A 22,712-nucleotide genomic window follows, 5' to 3' on the forward strand; every position below is an offset into this window, starting at 1 on the left:
TTGAGATATAATTATATCCTTAAGATGTTCGTATGTTTTCAAATAAAAAAAATATGATTTTGAACCAATGAGACCTAACAGTTCAATTTCAAAATTAATGATACTAATGAGTGATTGATTCACGTTTCAACTTTCAAAATATAAAAACCAACTAAACAATCAATAAATTGTCCACATGATATGAAATCTAAAAATATAGTCACCAAATGTGAATTCTTCCTCACTTCAATAGCCAAAGAATTGCATTTATCTTTTTTTCTTTAAAAGAACTATTCAAATGATATCTATCTCATTTTTGCATCTCTGGTAACTCACTCAATTTTTTCCCTTTTTTCATATTGTAAAATGTTAGTAAGTCATTACAAAAATGGACATTTTTTAACTTTGTTACTATAAAAGGTTCCAATATTATGATTTTGTATGTGTAAAGTTCCCTATATAAAGGCCTACATTCTTACTCAATTGGCACAACAACACTAAGCCTTTATTCTAACCCCTTTATGCATCTATCTAGTTAATAAAATATATTCATTCTCAAAATGTCGGGAGTAAACAAAGTCACAATTGTTGCCTTTGCTATGATGCTTTGCATCTTGCTTCAAACCAACATTTCAAAAGCAGATACATTTCTTGCTGGTGATGCTAATGGATGGGGTTTCAAGTTGAATGGTTGGCCTAATGGCAAGACTTTCAAGACTGGCGATGTTATCGGTAAATTTATTGGTAAATTTACTATTCAAATAATGATGAAAACTGTGACTAATGTGTATGTACTTTTTTCATGTTAACAAAAATACAGAGTTTAAGTACCCAGCCGGAGCGCACAATGTGGTGAAGGTGGACCAAGCAGGGTTTGACTCTTGTAATGGTGCTGGAGGACAAGTTTTTGCTTCTGGAGATGATAAAATAACTCTCACACAAGGAACATCATATTTCATTTGTACTATCGGACCACACTGTGCTAATGGTGTCAAGGCAGCTGTTACAGTCAATTAAATTACTCCAATTCAATAGTCTTATTTTCATTCTAGTCAATAATTGTAACTTTGGAGTACTAATAATTATATAATATAATGTTTTATTTCTTTTGTCCATATAGATGTGTTTACTTGCCTACTTAATGAAAAAACTAAGCATTATTATTTTGGGTAAAAATAAATTTTACTAATGAACATGTGAGTGGAATTTTCAGTATCCTATAAATCTTATTGTTTTTATTTTTTACAAGAGATTAAGTAATGTATTTCTTGAAACATAAAATGATAAGCGTCTTTTTTTATAATTTACTTAATTCAAATCAGTAAGATGTTTGAATCTGAATACGTCTTTGAATATTGAAATGTTATCTCTATATTTAAATATTAGATAATTAAAACTATTTGTTTTTAACCTTTGAATAACATAAATTCATTTCCAAACTATTAATAACATAATAAAAAAGTGTTTTGAACACTGGTTTAGCCCTTGAGTAACAAAATCAACAAATTTGAATCTTTAGATTCTTGTGAAATCCTCTCTAACCTCAAATTTTAAAGACGAAAAATTAAGAAAGTAATTCAAATTTCAATTCGTTTATTTTCTCAATTTCTCAGTATTATAGTTAGGGTACAAAATCGAACAGAAAATTGAACAAAAGAATGCCGGATCCCATTAGACTTCAATGAAGGAGGTGAGGTTAAGGCCCAATTCTTGACTTCCCTTTTCTAGGCCCAATGGGTATTTCTTAGTTATTTGCTTGGCCCAGTTCTGTATTCTTCTCTGGGATTGAAGAATGCAAATTAGAGAGAAGTAATTTGGCCTTAACGGGTGTGTGTCAGATTCTCCAAATAGTGTATTTTGGATAATCTAACACGAGTGCAGTATTGAAAGTGAAGACTTCACGTAATTTAAATTTCGCGGAGTATCCTATTTAGGGAAAAAATATACTAGTAAATATCCTCAAGAGTCAAGATGTTTGTGAGTTTCCAGACTAACACTCAGTTAAAAAAATATGATTTTGAACCAATGAGACCTAATTGTTCGACTTCAAAATTAATGATACTAATAAGTGATTGAATCATGATATTTAATTTTCATAACATAATAACCGACTAGACAAACAAGAAATTGTCCACGTGATATGAAATCTCAAAATATAGTAACCAAATAAACGTCAACAACTTCTTGGGACAAAAAGGGGGACTAATTGGTTATTGATAGAAGTTGAAGTTGTAAAATGTAACGAACTATAATGGACTATACATATTAGGAATTTTAATTATATATTTCCCCTAATGTGAATTCTTCCTCACTTCAATAGTCAAAGAATTGCATTTATCTTTTTTCCTAAAAAAATACTATTCAAATGATATCTATCTCATTTTTGCATCTTTGGTAACTCACTCAATTTTTTCCCTTTTTTCATATTGTAAAATGTTAGTAAGTCATTACAAAAATGGACATTTTTTAACTTTGTTACTATAAAAGGTTCCAATATTATGATTTTGTATCTGTAAAGTTCCCTATATAAAGGCCTACATTCTTACTCAATTGGCACAACAACACTAAGCCTTTATTCTAACCCCTTTTTGCATCTATCTAGTTAATAAAATATATTCATTCTCAAAAATGTCTGGAGTAAACAAAGTCACAATTGTTGCCTTTGCTATGATGCTTTGCATCTTGCTTCAAACCAACATTTCAAAAGCAGATACATTTCTTGCTGGTGATGCTAATGGATGGGGTTTCAAGTTGAATGGTTGGCCTAATGGCAAGACTTTCAAGACTGGCGATGTTATCGGTAAGAATTTAATGGTAAATTTACTATTCAAATAATGATGAAAAACTGTGACTAATGTGTATGTACTTTTTTCATGTTAATAAAAATACAGAGTTTAAGTATCCAGCCGGAGCGCACAATGTGGTGAAGGTGGACCAAGCAGGGTTTGACTCTTGTAATGGTGCTGGAGGACAAGTTTTTGCTTCCGGAGATGATAAAATAATTCTCACACAAGGAACATCATATTTCATTTGTACTATCGGACCACACTGTGCTAATGGTGTCAAGGTAGCTGTTACAGCCAATTAATTTACTCCAATTCAATAGTCTTATTTTCATTCTAGTCAATAATTGTAACTTTGGAGTACTAATAATTATAGAATATAATGTTTTATTTCTTTCGTCCATATAGATGTGTTTACTTGCCTACTTGAATGAAAAAACTAAGCATTATTATTTTGGGTAAAAATAAATTTTACTAATGAACATGTGAGTGGAATTTTCAATATCCTATAAATCTTATTGTTTTTATTTTTTACAAGACATTAAGTAATGTATTTCTTGAAACATAAAATGATAAGCGTCTTTTTTTATAATTTACCTAATTCAAATCGGTAAGATGTTTGAATCTGAATACGTCTTTGAATATTGAAATGTTATCTCTATATTTAAATATTAGATAATTAAAACTATTTGTTTTTAACCTTTGAATAACATAAATTCATTTCCAAACTATTAATAACATAATAAAAAAGTGTTTTGAACACTGGCTTAGCCCTTGAGTAACAAAATCAACAAATTTGAATCTTTAGATTCTTGTGAAATCCGCTCTAACCTCAAATTTTAAAGACGAAAAATTAAGAAAGTAATTCAAATTTCAATTCGTTTATTTTCTCAATTTCTCAGTATTATAGTTAGGGTACAAAATCGAACAGAAAATTGAACAAAAGAATGCCGGATCCCATTAGACTTCAATGAAGGAGGTGAGGTTAAGGCCCAATTCTTGACTACCCTTTTCTAGGCCCAATGGGTATTTCTTAGTTATTTGCTTGGCCCAGTTCTGTATTCTTCTCTGGGATTGAAGAATGCAAATTAGAGAGAAGTAATTTGGCCTTAACGGGTGTGTGTCGGATTCTCCAAATAGTGTATTTTGGAGAATCTGACACGAGTGCAGCATTGAAAGTGAAGACTTCACGTAATTTAGATTTCGCAGAGTATCCTATTTAGGGAAAAAATATACTAGTAAATAGGTAAAACTAATTTTAAAAACATTATGTATAGGGTTAGTTAATTATCAGCTACAACATATCAACATATTTAATTCTATAACAAGTTCTAATACATAAAGAATTAATTATATATTAAATTTTCATGTTTTTCATTTTTATATTGCCTACTTTTAAGTAGGCATACCTCTGATTTAGTGGTATGAATAAATGATTTTAAAAATGAATGCTTGGATAAATATTCGTATTTTGATAATATAAACTTTTTACTTTTTCTCCTCAATACGCGACTCCACTCATTTATCATTAGAGTTTAACTAAAATTTATCAAAAATTTAAGTATTACAATAACCAAATTAGTCATCACTAGCTACTAAAATACTACTTCATGTTAATTAAAAGTTCAAAATTATGATTCAATCATTTGTTACTTCTTACATTTTTTTCCCTCTTCTCAGATGATTTAAAAAAAGAAAGAGAGACAAACAAATCAAAAATGATAGAAAGAAAACAATATTTATTTAATCAATTAGCAGTAATTGCAATTTTTTGGGCACCATCACAATGACCAGGAACACCACAAATAAAATAGGTTGTGCCCTTTTTAAGAGTTATCACATCTTTCCCTGAATTAAACATTTTTCCTAAAGGGTTACAATTATTGTAATCCACCTTGTTCACTATAACCACATTGTGAATTTCTCTCGGATAATTGAATACTGCAAAATAAAACAAAATAAAATAAAATAAAATAAAGTTATGAAAGTTGCAAAGTATTAAATACTAAATAAATTCCTTTAAAATTGTGTTTTGATATGCATTTAAACAAAAAAAATGAATAAAGGGCATAATAACGATATACTAGTAATTTCATACCAAGCACATCACCAACTTTGAAATTCTTGCCATTTGGCCAATTGCTAACACCAAATGTCCAACCATTACTATCTCCAACATTATAAGTTGTTGATGCATTACTTATTTGGATGGCAAACAACATCATGAATATTACCAAAAAAATAGCACATCCTTCTAATTTCCATGCCATTTTTTCTACTTCTCTAAATGAAAATTTGTCTAATTTAAAGTTTTTTAGAATTTTATAAGGTGTTAATTGTATAGACTTGAACTTAGATGAATGCTTTTAGTTACAACCTTTTATAGTGGTACTAGCTAGACTACTTAATTAATGCTAATGTATATATTTCTAGATTTTGATGATATTAGTGTTGGCCATTTGATGTTAATTTTATGAAATTTAACTCCTGTAAAGTTATTTGACTGAATACAATTTTTTATTAAGAATAAATAAAAGACCTTTGAAATTTCTGGTCAAATAGAGTTTAAAGATTTTATGGACTTATAAATCATCTCATTAAGAGTAGATGAAAAGTTTAAAATTAAATTATTTACCAAATATGAATAATATCATTATTTTTTCGAAGGACTAAAAAGGAAAAAATGTTACAGGAAACTGAAAAAGTATATTGTTTAGTGAAAATTGAAAATTTTGACTTTTATTGTGTAGAAAACTAAAATTATCTTTTTGAAAAACTACATAAAATAGATTCAATTGTGTAATTATTTACTCATTGAGAACATTTCTCAGTTACTCATTGATACCATCACTGTATATTATACTTACTTTGATGGTATCATAGTATCATAGAGGGAAAATGTGGGCGCTGATGTCAACATGTTATCAACGCGCGAATAAAAATAGATATATTCTATTTTAAAATAAAAATAGAGTATGAAAATAATAAAATATTTAAAGATAAATATTTTACTTTTTTGTGGTATAAGCGTTTTTTCCCCTTATCTTTTAATCGTTCTAATTTCTAGGTATGGACGATTTATAGATTGGAATTCACTAAATTGTTTACATGAAGTTAAATCTTGACAAAAAGTACTTATATTCGGCTATAACGGCTATTTTTTTTTAGGTGACGGCTATTTTATGTCAATTTCAAAAAATATTTCCAGTTAATTGCTGTATCCCAATTACTACCATATTCTCGACTTTCCTACTTTTAGGACCAATGGGCCATTTTCTAGTTACTCTCTAGGCCCATTTCTGTATTCCTCAATGGGCTTGAAGATCACAAATTACAGATCTCCCTTTGCACAATTCAGCTGGAAAATGTTTTTTATTTTTATTTTTATTTTAAAATCTCATTAGACTTCGGATACATGTATTTGACGCATCAATACACGTTCATATACATGTATCTTGGATACATGAGGTCAAAATTATGTGTGAATTCACATGTATCTGGGATGCATATATTAAGTTTATTTGACTTGAACTTTGATACATAATTATTAATTAGTGAGATAATATGTAATTATTTTAAACTATAGGAAGAAAGAACCGAAGAATTAGAAATACGATAAAGAATGTTTGCCTAATTAAGTAGTTTTTCTTTTGATAGATATATGTATATATAATGTGGAATTAATGTTGAACTATTTGAGGCATTTGGCCAAAATATTATAATTATCATTTATCATCAGTTCATCGCTTAACTTAAAGTTTCTGGTAGTTTTTTCGAATATTTTCTTATTAGTAGCGCCACTAGCGAGGTAAATGTCAAAGTACCTATTACTTTCCGCCAGTACAAATATGTCGAAGTACCTATTACCTTCGGTCAGTACAAATATCAAATAACTTTGTCTACGCATTCATAGACATAAAATCTAATATAGAAGTAACAAAAAGTTCATATTAATCCATTATTTGTCATATTATATGGTAGTAGTACTAGTACACCAACATAGGTGACACATGATAGAAAGTTTATAGGATAATTGATTTGGTAGTTTCACATAGCAAAGACAGAAATCTTCATTCCAGACTCACAATGACCAGCATAATTGCAGATGAAATAGTTCTGTCCCTTTACTAGCTTTACTTTGTCACCCCCTTTGCTGTACACTTTTGCACCTCTTGGTGTGCTGCACGCGTTATAACCAGCTTTATTCACCACCACCACATTGTGCGCACCATTAGGGTAGTTGAATGCTGCAGTAGCGTATTCAGAATTTTTTATAATTTTTTTAAAAGGAGATAATATACTATAGTAGTACTATTCTTGCAGTGAAATAATTGTGGGTGACAAACAAATATTGTACAAAATCAGAATTGGTTGGAACATAAATGCGTTACATGTAATCATAAAACATGTCTCTCAATGGACCACATATTGGTAGGTGTAATTATCATTAACGTCAATATAACATTAAGAATCATTGTCATTATAACACAAGTGTGAAAGTGAATTTTTTAGGTTTAAAAGTGGTAGTAGAACAACAATCTGTCCCTAATTATTTGTCCATTTTTTTTAGTTATTCTTAATTACTTGTCCATTTGACAAATAAAGAAAGGACAATTTTTTTTCTTATTATACCATCAATTAATTAATTTGAAAAAGATAGTTCTTGAAAATCTTAAATTTTTAATTCATCTACTTCATAATTAATTGGATTAAAATGATAAACTCACTATATCAATAATTGTAATCTTAACAAATGTGTCAATTCAAAAGTGGATAAGTAATTAGAGACAGAGGGATAGTATCTTTAAATTAAATTTATATATTGTCGGTAACTCATTTTAATTTGACGGTGCAAAAGAAAAAAAATATAATTCCTCCATCCAACAACAGTCAGAAACAATAAATAACAAGAGCAATAGCCAATATTATTATATTATTTTTTTGAACATATTAAATTTAATGTTTTAGTAAATGTTAAATAATATTTAATATCAAGGATGAAATAAGTACAAATTTCTTGATTTTTTAAACTAGACAAATATTATTAAATACTCCTTCCGTCTCATTTTATGTGAGATAGTTTGACTCGACACGAAATTTTAAAAGAAAAGAAATTTTTTTAAAACTTGTGGTTCAAAATGAATGATAGAAATTTGTATGACTGTAAATCATTTCATTAAGGGTAAAATAGATATTTTATAGTTAAATTGTTACTTAATATAGAAATATGTCATTCTTTTTGAGACTGACTAAAAAGAGAAGTAAGTCACATAAATTGAGACAGAAAAAATAACTATTTTTAATATAATGAACAAGTAAAAATGGACAAATGAAATACTTATCTAGTTCTCTTTGAGTTACCCTCAAGAGTCAAGAGAGTCAAAATTACACTAAAAAATAGTAAAACAAGGTCCCATGAAACAAAAAATTTGGTAGTTCTTTGAAAAGTTTTAGGATAACAAAATTAAAAACCAGTCAACATTATGGGACCTTAAAAAAGAAAACAAAGCACTTATTTTGGTGGGGGAGGGAGTATTAAATTTTTGTGGAACATTTAACATTTTAATGCTTAGCCCAAATATTTGAAGCGTGAACAAAATAATTAGGAACATATTGTTATTGTACTATTTTATATGATCCAATTGATATATTTATGGAACTCAAATATAGTATTTGTGCTTATTTAGTACTCCTTCCGTTTCACGAAGAATTGTCTAATTTGATTTGACACGGAGTTTAAAAAAATAAAGAAAACTTTTGAATCTTGTGGTCTTAAATTAAAGTTATGTCTAATGTACAAAATTGTTCTTTAATCTTGTGGTCCTAAACATGTCACGTGGAAAACTGAAATTAAAATATTACCAAAAAAAAAAATAAGTCATTCTTTTTTAAACAGACTAAAAAGAAAAGGAGGTCATTCTTTTTTAAACGGAGAGAGTAATTTTTTCAGTACATATGCCCATAAGTAAGGGATCCATAGAAAAGTTAACTCATGAAGTGAGACGATATCGAAAAATCATACTTACTAAGAGTATCACCAGCCCTAAAGCGTTTGCCCTTAGGCCAACCAACAGTGTTAAAAGTCCAGCCACCAGAATCACCAACTTTGTACTCAACAGCATGAGCCATCTCAGTTTGAATGAGCACCACAATACATAACACAAACACCATTTTCATGTTCATTTCCATTGCACTGCTTCTTCCCTGACTAAATTAATTAATTAAAACAACTCTATATATATAATTATATTAGTGAGTAGTGTGATATATTAGTTGTGCAAGTATAACTCCCATTTTATAGAGAAAAATATGATGGTGGTGGTCCTTGAATTCTTTAATTTACTGTTTTGGGTCAAGCAGTATGTAGTGTAGGTCCACAATATTCCACTCCCGATAAAAAAAAAGATAAAAGCATGTCGGTGCAAAAATGAAGTTTGAATTTCAATTTTTTTTTATGAGTTTTAAATTTTATAGTGATAATAATTGAGTTCTAATGTAATATTTACATGTTAGGTTCGTCCGAACTCGCATAATCAATGATCGTTCTAATGGGTTTTTGATGTACCGTTGTTATAATATATATTTACATAATCAGATCAATATTAAGTATCTTTTTTATAACAAAACATTAATTGATAACTCCTTCGATCCGCCCCCATTTTTACAAAGGTGTTAGTTCCATTTGACTTATACTCCATTTCGTTTAATTTTTAAATATGTAAATTTTATATACACAAAAGTTTTATAAGTTAGAAAAATAAGAAAGGCGGAATGACCTGGTAAGCCCTTATACTTGGCTCTGTTTGTAAGTTGAATCCTTATACTTACAATTTTATCAACTAAACCCTTAAACTCGTTGAAAGACAATATTTTAAACCCTTTCCTCATCCTATGTGTGCGCGTGTGATACACTTATTTACACGTAGGATTCCACGTCATTTTTAATGACACATAAGAAATTAAAGATTAGACAAATAAAATAAAAATAAAAGCCATATCCCCTATCACATTTCTGCCTCTAACTCCGCTACTCTCCTCCGTTCATCGTTCTCCGATCAATGGCTCCAAGAAGGCACAGGCTCCACCTCCATCTTCCAAGCCAGCAGATCTACACCAGGGCTACCAACACTTAATATGCGTTATTTCATTAGCTTACGTAGCTCTTGTAGGGGCTACTTGTTTTAGAAATTTCTAAGCTTACTTTGGAAAATATCAGAGGACATATGAGCTACACAACTATTTTGAGCAATAGTTTTGATCACAATTACTATTTTGACTATGCTGGCTATTTAATTGAGTTATTTATCTCGAAAAAAATAAAAAATAAAATATCCTGTAACTTTTATTATTTTCTCCATTTTTGCTCTCAAATTGAGCACAAATTCATGTTAAATGGATAGAATTCTTACCAATTTGACTTGAATTTTACATTATTGGTTCACAAACACAAACCCAACAAATCTTTATACAATTTTAAATTTATTTCATAAATTCACAAAACCCATTTGTTATTTTTGAAGCTTCATCAAGCTTATCAATGAAGTTTTTCATTTTTCAATACCCATTATCACCAAAAAATACGCACGAAATCGAGATTTTGAAAAACCAAACATGGCAAAACGAAAAGAACTAGGAGGGAAATTGATTTGCAGCAAAAAGAATGAACTTTGAGAAAATATTTAGGAGTGGGACAGTATGTGGGGGTGTTAAGAAGAAGAACGAGGGAAATGATGGGTGAATCCAAAGAAAGAAGGAAAGAAGTGGAATAGGTATAAGAAATTTTATTGGGGCGGGGGTTGGGTGGGGGAGCAGCGATGGGTTGCTTTGAAGAAGATGACTTCCCCCTTTTTTTTTTGTTGTTTTCATTTATTTTTTTAAAATTTTAATGTTTTTTTCATATTAATTTTATACATACTTGCTTTAAAACGCGTGGAATTACACATCGTTCTAAGTCAGCAATATTAATGTCACATGTGTTCAGTCAACGTCAGAGGTGTTTAATATATTGTGTTTCATCGAGTTCAAGGGTCCAGTTGACAAAGTCGTAAGTATAGGGGTCCAAAATACAAACAGAGTCAAGTACAAGGGCCTTCCAGACCATTCCGCCAATAAGAAAGCAAGAGATGAATTAGTGGAGAGACAATCTACGTATTGTACGTATATCATTGAAAATAAGGCATTCAATTTTCAATGCTGACTACCAACCCAACATTATTTGTCAAGAAAGAGGGGCAATTAAATAGTTAAAATTAGTAAAAGGTCAAAAAAATTTGCAGATTTGCAGGATTATTTTAATTTTATGTACTTTTTATGTCTCAGTGGATTTGGCTACTAGAGAAAGTGGGAGTAGGAGGGGAAATTTTGAAAAAGAAATGACAAGTTACCATTATTTTGCTCTTACTTTATTTGATAGATCACTTATGAGTGATTTTATCATATTTTTAAATACTTAACTAGATATTGTGAGGATAAGTATAAATTATCTCTAACTTTAATAAGATATTTTGAATTCGAGCTATGAAAATAAAATTATCTTTGGTGAAGAATGTTTTGCTTCAAAGTGAAAGTTTCTGCTAGAACGGTTTGATTGAATCTCAAAAGAATACCGAACGACACGTGGCAAGAGAAAAAAAGAGAGGAAATTATTGATTCACCAATAAAGATTGTGATGGAGTGATAAATAATTTTTTATCCTTAATCAGAAGTCTTGAATTCAAATCTCTCTAGATACAAAGTTCCCTTTGTGATTTTAAAGTGAAGACGGGACACCGAATCGAGAAAGAAAAGAAAAAACTACTGGTTCAAGAGATGAATTGAATTCAAGTGACCTATGAACCACTACTGAGTCAGTTAAATCTAAACTTTTTGACCTTTTCAAAATGTGAACTACTTTTTCACACTTTATTTGAGCCCACCAACCCAACATTTGATTTTAGATAAACTTGTTCTTCTTACTCCATTTTTCCTCCACATTAATTTGACTGTAATTAGGTTGGCGAAAACCCTCAATACATAAATTTAGAACTAGAAGGAAATCATTTCTTCATTCCTTTTTCGTTTTTGTTTTTTCACTTAATAATATTTGATATCTGTATTAAAGTTCGACTAAATTTAAATTAGAAACAAGCACATAGTTCTTTTAAACAAGGAGTATTCATATGTTGAAGCTCTAGTATGATACTATTCATTTTTATGTTTTACTGTCTTAATCATTGCTTGCAATAGGTCCCACAACAAAGCCCGTCTAGCTCAGTTGGTAGAGCGCAAGGCTCTTAACCTTGTGGTCGTGGGTTCGAGCCCCACGGTGGGCGTTCTTTTTTCCCCTTGATTATAAAACATGAATTCAACTAAAAAATATGTAACAAGTCCAAGTATCCTCTTTTAACCCAATCAAGAATAATAGGAACTAAAAAAATTGCAGATTAATATAATACTGAAGTTCAATTATCAAGCAAGGGTGTTTACAAATAATTGAAAGAAAAGAGAAAACCCAGATGAAATGCCTTTAAATTGTTTCAAAGGAAGAAAAAAAATCCAGTACTAATATCATCCTCTATCCAAAAGAACAAGAAATAAATAGTACTAGTATGTATCATCGACAACTTCTTAGCTCTTCGTTAATGAGATGAACTGCTTCCGACACTCCATCCTGAACATTTTCCAAACGATATCAATCTCACTATTAAACTGAAGCGAAAGACACTGCCTATAATGTGCTTTATAACAGTATTAGTAATAGCAGCAACCAGCGGTAGATATAGAGCGAGTTTAGCTGAATTCATTACTTTCAACTCACATCACTTATACATATGCAAAATGAAGTTAGAAATACAAATATATAATAGATCACATCTATTTGAAAGTGTTGACAGGCATCAGCAGCATTGCAAGCCATTATGATGTAGGATTATAGAAGGACCTTGTGTTTATTCATCATCAAGAATTGATCTTACCTCATTAGACAATTTATTAGAAATCTGCAAAGCACGGGATTTGACTTCAGAAGACTGAGAATAGTCTAGGGCCCTCACAAGCATGTTTGCAGCTTCCTTGATGTAGAAATCTTCATCTTTATCTGGCACCAAGTGTTCTCTTTTCAATGGCTCAGGGGCAACACCGAGCCAATACATCCTCTCCGCCCAGTAAAATTGGTCCAGCATAAATGGACATATCACCTGTCATTATGTAAAGCAGACATCATGTAGGAGAATTTGCACCAATTTCTGACCTTTTACCTTTACAGAACTAAAATCTTAACGTCAAACATCACCCGTATTTCACCACATCAATCGAAACATTCCATGACATCTTCTTGACAGTCTATGAAAATATCCATCCAACTTTTAATGCAATTATAGGTTAAATGAGCGCATATACATGATGGTACCAAATTTTAACTTAGACAATCTTAATCTTTCTAAGCTTCTATTCGTAGTTTAATCAATATATTACAACAACAAACAACAACTATGCCTCCAACCCAACTAATTCAGGTTGCTATATGAATCTTCACTATTCATTTCGCTTCATTATGATCCGTCTCATTCCAATATTCAATAATTTAAGTTCTCTATACCATAAGTTCTTTAAACTTTAAACTGACAAACGAATCTATTTAAACAACATATGAGTTTTGCTAAAAAACAATATGCAATCTCATGTGCTAGGTGAAAATCTTATTCCTAAAGACAGTCAACCGCAGATCAGAAGCGTTACAATAACTTCTCTGAATTGACCTTTCTCATATTTCCACTCCAGCAAGAATGAATTGCTACATAATTATAAATAAGATGATAGTCAAATGAAGATTCCACAGATCTGAAACCTTATAAAGGAAAAAAGGAATCAAGATTCTTCCTAATATACCAAGTTTTATAGACAATAAATTGCTTTCACGTTTGCAATTTCTGGAATTTCAGACAGGCTTCAGAGATAGCCATAAGTTGCAGAAACCCAATGATGAAACAAACCTGAGGAACTCCAGCCAGTAAAGCAGCAGCCGTGGATCCACTGGAGATATTGAGACCCAAAGGGAAGCAAACACATTAATAACAAGAAAATGTGCATAATGGTTAGCATAACTCTTCACACAGAGTGAGGATAGAGAGACAGAGAACAACTGGAGGTAGGAAACAGTAAGAGAAAATGGAAAAAGAAAAGTGGAACACATCCAACCTTCCACCGTGATGAATTGCAGCAGCACACCTTGGAAACAGCCAATTGTATGGGACGGAACTTGAAGAAAGACAACCAAATCTCAATAACCAGAATAATTGTATAGGATGTTTCTAATTATAGCTTCCAAACTGTTAGTTTGAATCCTTAACATGGAGATCAAACATTAAGAGCCTATTTGGATTGGCCTTTTGGCTTGTATCCAAAAGTCATAAGTTAGAAATTCTAACTTACGACTTTTGGCTTATTTTTATCATTTTCACTTAAAATCAAGTGCTTATAAGCACTTTAAAAAAAATAAAAAAATCTACCCAAACACTAAAAAAATGCTTTAAAGCTATTTTGGCTTAAAAACACTTGAAATAAGCCAATCCAACAGGCTCTAGTATTGCAATAACTTACAACCATTTGTTATAAGAAAATGAAGAAGTATGGTCCTTTGTGAATCTTTTAGTGCAAAAACATTCTCCAAAGCATAACTGTAGACCTAATACTCCCTCTATTAGAATTGTTAAGGATCCAAATGGGTCCAGCATATGAACTTACCCAGAGAAACAAAAGAGTCGACCTCCAAAAAGAGAAACTCCTTCATTACTCCGTTGTGTTTGTTCCGGACGAGAGGATGCTTCCTTGGCATAAGAGTCAATTGCTGCTTCTAAAGGTTCATAGCCAGCTGAGAACAAAATAAATCTGCTACCTGATATGTCTAATGCAGTTCCAAGCACCCGAAGGAATGCATGAGGGTTCCTCAAGAAACCCATGCTGCAGAGCCAATCAGAGACAAGTTCATGATAAGAAGGTATATATATTCAATGATAGCACAGAGAGTAATTAAGCAAAATTCAACTAAATTTGTCTTGCAGAAAGCATACATGTTAAAAACATAAAATTAAGGAATGAAATTAAAATATCATGAATCAAGTTGCAAAAAATTAGAGACAACATTATATCGATTTTGCAATTTTGTTTATGAAAGCAATTATTTTATTGATGTTATGGGGGAAAACCAAATTTACAAGAGGTACACCAAAAAGTAGAAAGCCTAAACAAAATTATGGTTTTCTAAGAAAAACATTCAAACAGCTATGGCTATGGGAAAATGCAGATCACCTCCTTCCTCACTGTCGGGTTGCTTCGAGGTATGGTGGGGAATTTTGTCATGGTTTGGCTAGGCAGTATGAAGGATCTTACGTTTAGCTGGAACTGCAGGAGAAGAAGCAGGGCTTGGAGTGTTGCCCCACTAGCATTGATGTGGGTCCTGTGGAGAGAAAGAAGAGTTTTTGAGGGTGTACGGATGAATCTTGTAAAGGTAAGGAGTAGTCACTTGTCCCTTATTTCCTTTTGATGCACCCATGAGTTCTCTTTTTGTAAAGATAATTGGGTATCTTTTGTAGAAAACCATCTTATATTGTCGGTTTTCTACTTTTTAGGTCTACACCTCTTTTAATAAAATTGATATACCTTATCAGGAAAAAAAAATCAGCCTGTGATTTTTAATCTTCAAAAAGACATAGAAGATGATGGGACAATTAAAATAACCTAACTCAAAAACTAACAACGAAAACCAAAATAAACCTCTTATATCCAAATTGGATTTAATGCTAGAATTATTTTGTACTATTTAAGAGGAAACAGAGAGGACATTTGAAATGAACATAAGCAGTAAGCACAAACTAACTTCAAGACAGGAAAAGAGTTCTCATTAGTCCCTCAAAACTTATGTACTGAGAGAAGAACAGAGCTTTGCATGAAAATAAAATAGTCAAAATGGGACTTTACCTTCCAATTGAACTCAGACCTATGAAAATAGGCAGCTCTGTAGCAGGAAATTCAATGAAAAACTGCAAGCTGAGGTGGATAGAACACAATTCGTTTTGTTTATTTGAACTCCCTGAAGAAACCGATGCAGAGATTTCTGCACAGTCATTGCAAGAAAACTGCCATTCCTTGGGAGGAAACCAAAAGCCACAAACCCGCACTTTTGATGGCCAATAACCTAATATATAGGGTTCCACTGATCAGCTTAATAACAACGGTATAATAGCTTTATCAATACAACTTCGTCAATAATAACTTTTTGCATTGACAAAACCATCTAAAGCAGGCGGCTCAACTTTTTTTTCTTCTCACGATTTTACAAAGATCATAGTTAGGTTATCTTACATAGCCAAAGTCCGGAAAGCTTGTAGCCTTAAAGTCAATAGAGTAGCTGAGTTTGTAATATAGCTGGATTTACCCTAAAATAGAAAAGCAAAGTGGCTTTCAACTAATATGTACTTTACAACACCGAAGAACAGAGAAGGCACAGACATATATTCTCAGAAGCATCAACTTGATTCCTTATAAACACCATTATTGCAATTCTGTTACCACCATTTTACTCAGAATTCCATTGTAATCATGCAGTTCTACAGATTCTAAGTTGTCATGTTACAAAAGATCAAAGATCACCAAAATGGAGAAATATATACTATATTAATTTTTTTAGCATTTTATTCTCGTGTCAGGAAAATTTTCACATGAAACTAAGAAGAGATGTCTATAGATATTTCATCATAAGCCATACCGGGGTATTCAACAACTTCTTTGCTAAATCCATACCTGTGAGCAAGTCGCATTATGTCAGAAAGTGCAATAACAATTATCCTGTTACAATAAATAGACACATGGAAACATATATATTAAGATGCCAATAACCTATAGGTCAAAGATAAAATATCGACTTATTCTATTTGGAAATACTTTGAAAAATACATCTTAACACAATTTTTCCTTGCTCCTTTGTTTAGAAGGCAACATGGCTAGCGGAACACCAAATCTCAGGTGAGCTTTCTATAGACTTCTCAAGATGACTGGAAAGACACAATCTGAAAGCACTTTTTAAAGAGATTTTTGAAAAGCTAGTAAAAACCAAATTAATTCTTTTCTACACCTTTAAGATTTATCCTACTATTATCTTCTAGAACTTTATAGTGTTCCATAGTTCTATAGATACTTTTTAGCTGGTACAATTATCTTACAATAGTAGAGGAGATGGAAGCCTCTCATGGAATGTCGGAAGACCTGTTACAGGGTCCTGCATCCAAATGAAAGACCAGTAAATACAAGGAAGCAGCAAAATTAACAGAGATTCAATAGGAGAGGGAGCACTACTTGCCTTTAACCAAAACACCAGTGACCCAAACAATTCAGTTTATGGGTTCAGTTCTGAATTGGTTACTGGTTTTGATTTAGAAAAATATAAGTTCTACAAAGTTTTTAGTTATCAAAAAGCCTGGTTGTTGCATCATAAAATAAGCTAAAAAATAGAACCGTGTGGTTCAGTGATTGGTTTGCCCCTTAAAGACGAATATCTAAACTGAGTGAATTCCAGCCTCAAAGTTCAACGCTCTGATTAGAAAGGAAAATTTAGGAAAATTGTCATTGGCTGGAGTAAAGAACACACCGTAAAAGGAAGGGAACTCAGGTTCAGGTCCAGACTTCTCCACGATCCCCACTCCTCAGTGAAAAGTGGCCACATCCAATGGATGACATCTTTCCAGCCAACCTACAATCAGCAAAAGCCTCAACTCATGCAATTGCTGTCTTTAGTCAAAGCAAATAAGACTAAAATGCAGGGGAAAGACTCATATAACATTAACAACCTAACATGGTTGAAACAAAATTGACGATCAATCAGCTGGTATTAGTACTGAAGAAGCTTATACCACAGGCACAAAATTTGAAATGTAGATGAAGATTTTACTAGAATCACAGCCATAAGTCCATCCATTAACTCACTGTACATTTTAAATGAAAAGTGGAACTGATTTTCCAAATGAAAGTCAGTGAATAATATACCAAGTGGCTACAGAATTCGTCAAGTACCTTGTCAGTGGGAGCTTCCTGGAGATGGTTATATAAACCTGGATGTTCTTTCCTAAATTGCCGTTCAAATGATGATGGAGCACTACATTGCATGAGGAGAGCTAAAAGTCAGACAAACAAGCAGTGTAGGTTCTGCATTAACATCCAACCTAAGTGTCCAGATACTACAGAAATTTCAAACGCCCAAGATGCTTCAGAATGAACAGATGAAAGATGAGCATATTTTACACATAAGTAAGGGTTCATGAGTTTAAATGCTTGGTCTCCATATACTTAAACAGGTCTACCTTACTAGTAACAAAGAAAGCAAGTGAGTCCAGAACAAGAAGTTCATGGAGAGATGTTCATCAAGTTCATTGCCATACGAAGCAAATCCACGGTATACCAATTAACAAATTAAAGGAGACATAAATTGTTGTAACTTGAATATAAATACATAGTTGAAGACAGAGGTAAAGACAATATGATTGTTATCGAAAGTAGGGAAATAAGAAAGTTTCTCTTGCTACCTATAGGGAACAACATAAGGAGCAACCACAATGCAACGGACCCGAAAAAGCTCAGCAAAACTCCAACCTTCCTGGAACTCAAGTTATACGGTGAAAAAAACAAAGCGTTGCGACTGTACTATAATTGACAATGACTATACTTCCTGTACATATAATTGAAAGCAATTCACCCCCTCATTCCTTCTCTCCACATCCTCCTCCCCCAAACTTTCTACCCTTCTAAGGAGATAAACTCGTCAAGCTCATCATCTTGATGAAAGGAAATTTCCTCTCTAAAAACAAAAATTAAAAGGGATATAGAACAATTAAATGCCAGAGAATTTACCAGAGCGAAGAAATTAATAGCAATAACATCGCCTTCCACTGAGCTATCTCCAAAGATATCCTCAATAATTGAAGTACACTCATACCTATGTTTCTGGATAATTTCCCTTTTGTGGGCAGAAAAAGATAACTCCATCTTACCTGATCAACATGCAGTACTTGACTGATGATATATTGGGATAAGAACAAATATAACGAAGCTGTATAAAGTGACATACCATAATGTTCAAGAGGGGAAACAACAGGTGGCGATGTAACTGGTATATACGTAACTTTATTTGCTCTCAAGTGCACCATCAAGTTCTGTCAGGAACAAAAGGAAATAAAAGAAAGAAAAAAAAACTCTGAAGCATTCAGTGTCAACTTTCTGAAATGTCACATATTTATGTTCAAAGAGAAAAGAATTTGGCTGCCTTATCCAGCCTAAAGGCTAAATTATCTGGGTTTCTTTCCAGGGCTTGCTGAAATCAAACTAGATCACATTATATAAACACAAACAACACAATAACATGTCAAAAAACAATCTCCTCTTAAAATTGCGACAACAAGCAACAAATAAGAATTGTTCTGCTTTTGCTAACCTCATGAGATGAATGAGTGATAAAAACCACTTGATATTGCTCTTGATCACAAGCAAACGCTGCAGCAATGGCCTATTCAGCAAAAGAAAACCTCTATATAGGTTATTAATGATTCATACAAACATTTCCATTGTATATTGTGAAGGGAATATACAAGGCCTGTCATGAAATTCAGCACAAGAAAGATAACCCAAAACTTTGAGCCTACAGAAACCAGTACAACACAAAATCCAGAAATAGAAACTATTTCAATATTGATACACATATAAATGTAAAGGGGCGAAAAATTATTCGAATATTGAATGTTTAGATAAATTTTCAATTAGTTGCAATAACAATTGAATGTCAATGCGATGCATTACATTTACACACAAAAAAAAAAAAAACGAAGAGGAGGAAGAGGGTTACGGCAAGAGGGTAGATATCGCCTTTAGTTCCGAAAGCCATGAAAACAGCGGCTGGTTTGCTCCTCATCTTCCTCGATTGCTCCTTCCTTCACTTTACGACTTCTGGTTCTTAACAATTTTCACCTATTTTTGTCATTTTTTCTGAAATTCAAGGATACATCAGAATTTTATTTTATTTTATTTTTTCAGAATGTGCATTTTTTGCTGCAAAATTCTAAAATGGTTACTCCTCCATTAATGAAATTAAAATAATATTAATTATTTTTTCCATTTGGTTAAATATTTAAAATCATCATATTGATGAGAAAAAAGTTTATTGTGTTTCATCAATAAATTTTAAAAGCATTTTAAAGTAATAATTAGTGTTTGAGTATTTTTCAAGAAATCTACTATAACGATCAATAACTACAGTTAATCGATATTGTTTGCCACCATTACTACTAGCCCACTCATTATCACCACACTCCCAACATAATCCCAATCGATACCTACAACCATCATTGCTAGCAATCATCACCTTTAATTGTCATATAATTTTTAAAAGTATCTTAATATAGTATAAATATATAATTTAATAGTTCATTTAAATTTTATATTTATTAATTCTAAAGAAATGTAATTTCATATATTCACATGTTGAAATAACAAGTCTTAATTGTTTAGTATAAAATTTTTAGTATAATATCTTAATATTCAAGTATGTATTCAGTTTAAAATGTCTCAATCTTTAACGAAAACAATTAGAAATTAAGGAGGTGAAAGGAATATAAATATTAAATTGAGATTAAATAATAAATAAGAGTAGTTTAATCAAATCATCCTTGTAATTAATATTTTTTAAAAAGAAATGCAAAAGAAAAATGTGACAACCAAAATAAACCTAAGGGTAGCACTAGATATTAGAAATATTTCTTGATATTGATCGACACATAAAAATGATTCTTCCAAATTCCTTTTATTTAATATTAATTCCTTTTATTCTGTCCTAAAAAAGAAATCAACCCCTCATATACTTGGAAACTATTTAATTTAGCATTCATAAAACGTTTCCCTCTAGTTCATTTTAGGTGATTTTTAAAGGTTTTGACCAGATTCCTTTTATTCTAACCTAAAAAAGATTGACCCATTATATACTTAGAAACTATTTAAATTAACATCCACAAAAATGCTTTTCTCAAGTCTAATTTAGGTAATTTTTAAAAAGATTTTAACCGAATTCCTTTTATTCTATTTTAAAAAAATTGACCCCTCATATACTAGAAAATTATTTAATTTAGCATTTATATATTGCTTCCCACTAGTCCATTTTAGGTGATTTTTAAAGATTTTGACTAAATTCCTTTTATTCTATCCTAAAAATGATCGATCCAATGGTACTCAAAAACTATTTAATCTTACATTCAGAGATTATTATCCCCGTCCATTTTAAGTGATTTTTAAAAAGATTCTCTCATTAAAAAATTTATGGAAAAAAAGTTATTAATAAATTTATGGAATTTTAAATTCAACAACCATATTTAGACAACTTTTTATTTTACATTACTATCATACAATTTTGATTTAATAAAGCAATACATTTTTGGACAGTGAATAATAAAAAAGAAATCACATCGACAACAATATAAAGATATTCAGAAGCAAGACTTTTATTTTATAATTGGACACTAGACCATTAAAACTATTACCTTATTTGTTAAAATCAACTAATTGAAGATTGAAAGGTACTATTTGGTCAACCATTGCCAACTAAAAAAGGAAATTTATAGTCAAAGCAATTACCATTCTTGAACCAAAGCAACAAGGATGCCTTACTTGTCTTGTTTTAGTGACCAATATTCAACTTACTTGATGTTTCTTTCAAGAATCAATATGCCATTATGCATTGATCATTAATTTGCTCATGTAAGATAATTTTATCGTGACATAAAAACTAAATACTTTTCCATATAAAGAATATGCAAGGCTCTTCCCCGTAAGATATTAGTGGTGCCGGCAAATGAGTTGAAAATGGGTCAAACAAAACTGAAACATAAACCAACTCGCTCATATTTCATACACTAATGGGTATGGTATGATCACTTTGCTTTACAGGTTGACCATTAGATTTCTGAGAATCCAGCAAGTTAAATCATCACAAAGAGGCAGAGGCTAAGCCAGAACATCTGTGTTGAAACTGCAGCTGAAAGAAGCACACCATTTCCTCATTAATAAGCTTCAAACATACTCCAGTAGCCTTGAAAACATGATGTGCGAGAACCTTAAAAAGAGCACATCAATAATGCACTACTTTGAACAAGTTTGACATATGAACTGAACATCACAACTCACAAGTGCAATAAATAATGTTTCCACTAGATTAAGCTGATTGAATCAAGATTTATTTTCACAAGAGATGGGAACAGTGAAAAACAATCAACATAAGCTTAAAGCAACATACTGAGACATCATTGACTATTAGAACTTATACATCCATGTACTCAGGGCAAAGGACTATACTGTACCTACTTCACATTCGAGTAAACCAGCAAGCAAGGGAAATACCATTATTACTAGTATCAATTTATCAAACACAATCTTATCTAGTATATTCAAACGTTTCCAAGTCATGTTGGATAGACAGTTAAAATGAGAAATCTGGCAAGGAGACACCTCATATATTATGCATGTGTAATATATAAGTAATCTTGAATACGAATCATGATGAACTTATATGAAGGTAATAAAGATTCATAGAGTCGCCCCAACTAGCTTGAAGTGAGGCGTGATAGTGGTTGTTAATTGGAAGTCAGTGAGAATGACATAAAGGAAAATCCATCTGCTTAGCTACACGAAATTCTGTCAATGGCGAAAGATAAATGCACAAGCACAGTAAGATAGAAAAATAAGTGCCGCTGCTGCATCTCGGTAGCAGGGACTGGACTGGAAAAGGAAACATCCATAACTGAATCCATTAAACAATAAAATGATTGCCAAGACCATAATAGATTATCTGCATTTCAACAACAAGGAAATATTGTTTAGATGAGTCAATATCATCTTACCAAAATATTGCGAGTCGAGTCGTCAGAACAAACAGTTGAGATAAGT

At 31.5% G+C, this 22,712-nt stretch overlaps 5 protein-coding genes and 1 non-coding gene across 9 annotated transcripts; 3 read left to right on the forward strand and 3 right to left on the reverse strand.

The window, feature by feature from the left end:
* Positions 1-539: 539 nt before the first annotated feature.
* LOC125816117 (basic blue protein-like) lies at positions 540-996 on the forward strand. Its single transcript, XM_049495709.1, has 2 exons — positions 540-711; positions 800-996. The coding sequence occupies exons 1-2, from the start codon at positions 540-542 to the stop codon at positions 994-996; spliced, it is 369 nt and encodes a 122-aa protein (XP_049351666.1).
* A 1,611-nt stretch (positions 997-2,607) lies between these two features.
* LOC125816116 (basic blue protein-like) lies at positions 2,608-3,067 on the forward strand. The gene is made up of 2 exons (XM_049495708.1): positions 2,608-2,779; positions 2,871-3,067. Exons 1-2 carry the CDS (start codon positions 2,608-2,610, stop codon positions 3,065-3,067), a joined length of 369 nt encoding a protein of 122 aa, XP_049351665.1.
* Positions 3,068-3,722: 655 nt separating this feature from the next.
* LOC125814986 (basic blue protein-like) lies at positions 3,723-5,032 on the reverse strand. The gene is made up of 3 exons (XM_049494415.1): positions 4,861-5,032; positions 4,519-4,703; positions 3,723-3,830 (listed from the first exon to the last, which is right to left on the reverse strand). Exons 1-3 carry the CDS (start codon positions 5,030-5,032, stop codon positions 3,723-3,725), a joined length of 465 nt encoding a protein of 154 aa, XP_049350372.1.
* Positions 5,033-6,690: 1,658 nt separating this feature from the next.
* Positions 6,691-9,028, reverse strand: LOC125815814 (basic blue protein-like). The gene is made up of 2 exons (XM_049495371.1): positions 8,789-9,028; positions 6,691-7,009 (listed from the first exon to the last, which is right to left on the reverse strand). Exons 1-2 carry the CDS (start codon positions 8,949-8,951, stop codon positions 6,810-6,812), a joined length of 363 nt encoding a protein of 120 aa, XP_049351328.1. The 5' UTR covers positions 8,952-9,028; the 3' UTR covers positions 6,691-6,809.
* A 2,972-nt stretch (positions 9,029-12,000) lies between these two features.
* On the forward strand, positions 12,001-12,073 carry TRNAK-CUU (transfer RNA lysine (anticodon CUU)). Its single transcript has one exon. It is a non-coding gene; the product is annotated as a tRNA-Lys (tRNA).
* Positions 12,074-12,187: 114 nt separating this feature from the next.
* LOC125815983 (uncharacterized) lies at positions 12,188-19,750 on the reverse strand. 4 transcript variants are annotated; one of them, XM_049495561.1, is made up of 15 exons: positions 19,627-19,750; positions 19,219-19,290; positions 18,856-18,940; positions 18,639-18,778; positions 18,314-18,384; positions 17,805-17,886; positions 17,383-17,484; positions 16,958-17,013; positions 16,504-16,538; positions 15,717-15,933; positions 14,484-14,699; positions 13,938-13,997; positions 13,733-13,772; positions 12,716-12,937; positions 12,188-12,411 (listed from the first exon to the last, which is right to left on the reverse strand). In XM_049495561.1, exons 1-15 carry the CDS (start codon positions 19,690-19,692, stop codon positions 12,355-12,357), a joined length of 1,521 nt encoding a protein of 506 aa, XP_049351518.1. In that variant the 5' UTR covers positions 19,693-19,750; the 3' UTR covers positions 12,188-12,354. The 4 variants fall into 4 exon arrangements, with proteins under 4 accessions (XP_049351518.1, XP_049351517.1, XP_049351519.1 ...); XM_049495560.1 differs by having other exon boundaries at positions 18,314-18,390; positions 19,627-19,722; XM_049495562.1 differs by lacking the exon at positions 19,627-19,750 and having other exon boundaries at positions 18,314-18,390; positions 18,639-18,800; positions 19,219-19,296.
* Between the last annotated feature and the right edge of the window lie 2,962 nt (positions 19,751-22,712).

The sequence above is a fragment of the Solanum verrucosum genome, unplaced genomic scaffold (assembly GCF_900185275.1).
Source record: "Solanum verrucosum unplaced genomic scaffold, falcon-dt-bn FXZP01000261.1, whole genome shotgun sequence".
In the NCBI taxonomy this organism is placed as follows: Eukaryota; Viridiplantae; Streptophyta; class Magnoliopsida; order Solanales; family Solanaceae; genus Solanum; species Solanum verrucosum.